This window comes from Capsicum annuum, chromosome 3, assembly GCF_002878395.1.
Source record: "Capsicum annuum cultivar UCD-10X-F1 chromosome 3, UCD10Xv1.1, whole genome shotgun sequence".
Classification (NCBI taxonomy): Eukaryota; Viridiplantae; Streptophyta; class Magnoliopsida; order Solanales; family Solanaceae; genus Capsicum; species Capsicum annuum.
This window is the reverse complement of record NC_061113.1, coordinates 247,633,129-247,636,525: the sequence shown is the minus strand read 5'-3', so window position 1 is coordinate 247,636,525 and position 3,397 is coordinate 247,633,129. Positions and strand designations below refer to the sequence as shown.

At 33.7% G+C, this 3,397-nt stretch overlaps 1 protein-coding gene across 1 annotated transcript; it reads right to left on the bottom strand.

Annotated features, from left to right (window-relative positions):
• Positions 1-2,275: 2,275 nt before the first annotated feature.
• LOC107864831 lies at positions 2,276-2,813 on the bottom strand. Its single transcript, XM_016711248.2, has 2 exons — positions 2,661-2,813; positions 2,276-2,512 (listed from the first exon to the last, which is right to left on the bottom strand). The coding sequence occupies exons 1-2, from the start codon at positions 2,811-2,813 to the stop codon at positions 2,276-2,278; spliced, it is 390 nt and encodes a 129-aa protein (XP_016566734.2).
• Between the last annotated feature and the right edge of the window lie 584 nt (positions 2,814-3,397).

The window sequence follows — 3,397 nt, the reverse complement described above, 5'->3', positions numbered from 1 at the left end:
TTATTTCCTATGAGAAAAATGTCATCTACATACAAAATAAAAAATGTTCCTGTCTCCATCCCATTTTTTATAAACGCACGATTCATTTTCACATTGATTAAAACCAAAAGTCTTAATTGAATTATCAAAATAAGTATTCTATGCTCTAGATACTTGTTTCAAATCATAAATGAATTTTTTAAGTTTACAAAACTTATGTTCATTATCATTTTTCATGAAACCTTCTGGTTGTGCCATATAAATGCACTCGTCAAGACTTCCATTTAGGAAAGTCGTCTTGACATCCATTTGTCAAATCTCATAATCATAATGAGCCGCAATGGATAAGATAATCCTAATGGATTTAAGCATAGTTACCAGCAAAAATTTTTCTTTATAATCAATTCCTTCTTTTTGAGTAAACCCTTTCGCAACAAGCCTAGCCTTAAAAGTTTGTACTTTCCCATCCACACCTCTCTTTTTTTTATAGATCCATCTACAACCAATGGCTCCTTAGGTAGTTCTACAAGTTCCCAGACTTGATTGGAATATATAGACTTCATTTTAGATTTTATAACAGCAATTCACATTTTAGCATCTTTATCATGTAGTGCTTCGGTGTAATTAATAGGTTCGGTATTAGGATCCTCAGGGATTCTATCATACGATTCTCCCAAGCGCAAACCATATAGGTTTTCTAATAATTATCCCACTACGACTACTAGTCACTACAGAATCTGCTACTACGGGAACTAAATTTTGAACACCTTGAATGTCTTCCTGCATTATGAAAGGTTCCTCGACATTACCCTGAACGTTTTCCTCCATAATTGCAGGCTGCTCGACGTTACTTCCACTACTTTGAGGTAGTGTAATGTCAAGTGTTTGCTCTTGTACAACCTCTTGCCTATTGACATTTCTCCCACTACGTGGATGCAGTAGTATGTCAATAATGGATTTTGGAATTCCTTCTTTTGTTTTATTATTTGTTATTCTATTGCTCAATTCTCGTAAAATAATTTTACTTCTATAAATGTGGTTCATTAAATAATCCTATTCAAGAAATCTGGCATTTGTCGAAACAATTACCTTCTATTCCTTAGGACAATAAAATAAACCGCCTTTTGTTCCTTTTGGATATCCAATAAAACGCACACTTCTGTCCTAGATTCTAACTAATCAGTTTTTCCTTTTAGCACATATGCTGGACAACCCCAAACCCGAATATGGCGTAGACTAGGCTTGCGCCCACTCTACAATTCAGATGGGGTTAAAGGTACTGATTTTGAAGAAACCAAGTTCAGAATATAATTTGCAGTTTCTAATGCATAACCCCAAAAAGAAATGGGCAAATCTGAATAACTTAACATTTATCGAACCATTTTCATAAAATTTCTATTTCGGCGTTCTGCCACACTATTTTATTGTGGTGTTCCCGGAGCAGAATATTGAGATATAATTTTGGATTCTGAGAAGTATTTAATGAATTCCGCAGAAAGGTATTCACCACCACGGTCAGATCTTAATATATGGATATGTTTGTTATGTCTCTTTTCCATTTCCATCTTAGATTCTTTGAATTTTTTAAAGCATTCAGATTTATGGCGCAACAAATAAATGTATCCATATTTCGAGTAATAATCTGTGAAAGTCACAAAATACTCAAAACCACCTCTTGCTTGTATATTCATTGGACCACACAAATCAGTATGAATTAATTCTAACTTATTACCGACTCTATTTCCTTTGTAAAGAAATGGTCTCTTGGTCAGTTTACCTTCTAAACAAGATTCACAAGTTGGAAGTGCCTCCACTTTCAATGAACTCAAAGGTCCATCAGAAACCAAACATGAGATCCTATTTATATTAATATGACTTAGACGTAAGTGCCATAAGTATGTTTCACTCAATTTCGAAATACGTTTTCTTTTATGTGATTGATCAACATTATTTAGTTCCATTTTTTGTAGCATATCATAAACATAAAATACAAACAAATTATGTATTCTAGGAGCAGATAAAATAAAATGCTTCTTAAACTTAATAATGGCACAATTATTAGCAAAATAAACATTGTAACCAGCATCCATTATTCTTGAAATTGAAAGCAAATTCCTTCTTATAAAAGGTACATACAGAACATTATTCAGTCTTAAAAATCTAGAACTACTAAACGAAATAGAAATATTTCCTATAGCCCAAAATTGGGTAGAAACAGCCACTAAAAACATCTCAAAGACATATGAAAACGATGTACCTTGTTTTTGCATCATTGCTATGTAGCCGAGACATAATTTCATATAATGACCAGTTGCTTGCAATGATAGCATTTGCCCTTAGGCTTAGCCACACCACCATTAGCACCTGAAACCTTACGAGGTTTCTTTTTCTTTTTCTTTTCCTTTTCGTCTTTCGTCTTAGAAGTCAAAGCTGAAGGCTTGTCAACCATGAACGCAGCAGGAGGAGCTTGTTGCTTAATGATAGATTCTGCCGCTTGCATCTCATTCAACAGTTTCGCAAGAGATAAATCCATCTTATTCATATTATAATTCAAGCAAAACTATTGAAAACTGTCTGGCAGAGTCCGCAGGACCATCTCAACCTGAGATTCCTTATCAATAACCGCACCAAGAATTTCCAACTTGTTCAACAAACTCATCATTTTAAGAATGTTTCCTTACTAAAATTCCTTCAACTATTTTTGTGGTAAAAAGAGCCTTCATGGCCGTCTGCTTTGCAGCACAATTTTGCTCACCAAACATCTCTTTGAGAGATTCAAGCATATCATAAGCAACAGTCATGGACTGATGTTGATGCTGCAACACATTTGCCATAGAGGCAAGTATGTAGCATCTTGTCATCTCATCAGACTTGACCCACTTATCGTAGCCTTTAATCTCATTATCAGTTAGTTTATATGACTTAACAGGACATTCATCAACAGCACAAATTTAAAGCTCTCAGTAGTAGTCCACACAGTTAGGGCCTTCTAGTTTATTTTGATTCAGGATAGAGGTTAATGGATTGAATGACAACATGGTTAATCTGTTATATAATAGAATTAAACAAAGATCATTAAACATGTTGCAGAATAATAAAATTCTTAAAATCACATCACACATATAACCACCACATAAATAGTTAGAGTCGTTAGGGAAACTTAACCATTTAAGCAAATATACATGTAATGTCAGATATTTCATCTCTTAAACAAGACAGAACCAACTCAATTGGAGAGTAAACTGTTGATTTAAGTTAGATAAATATCACATTTCATAAGTCTTTGTACCATTGAGCTAACATGCAACTTAGTTGGAAAGTTAATACAAGTTATCAAAAACTCAACTATAAAACAGTATTACAATATACAAGTTTATCTGATGGGGAAGATGACCAATGTCAACATGTAAACTCATAA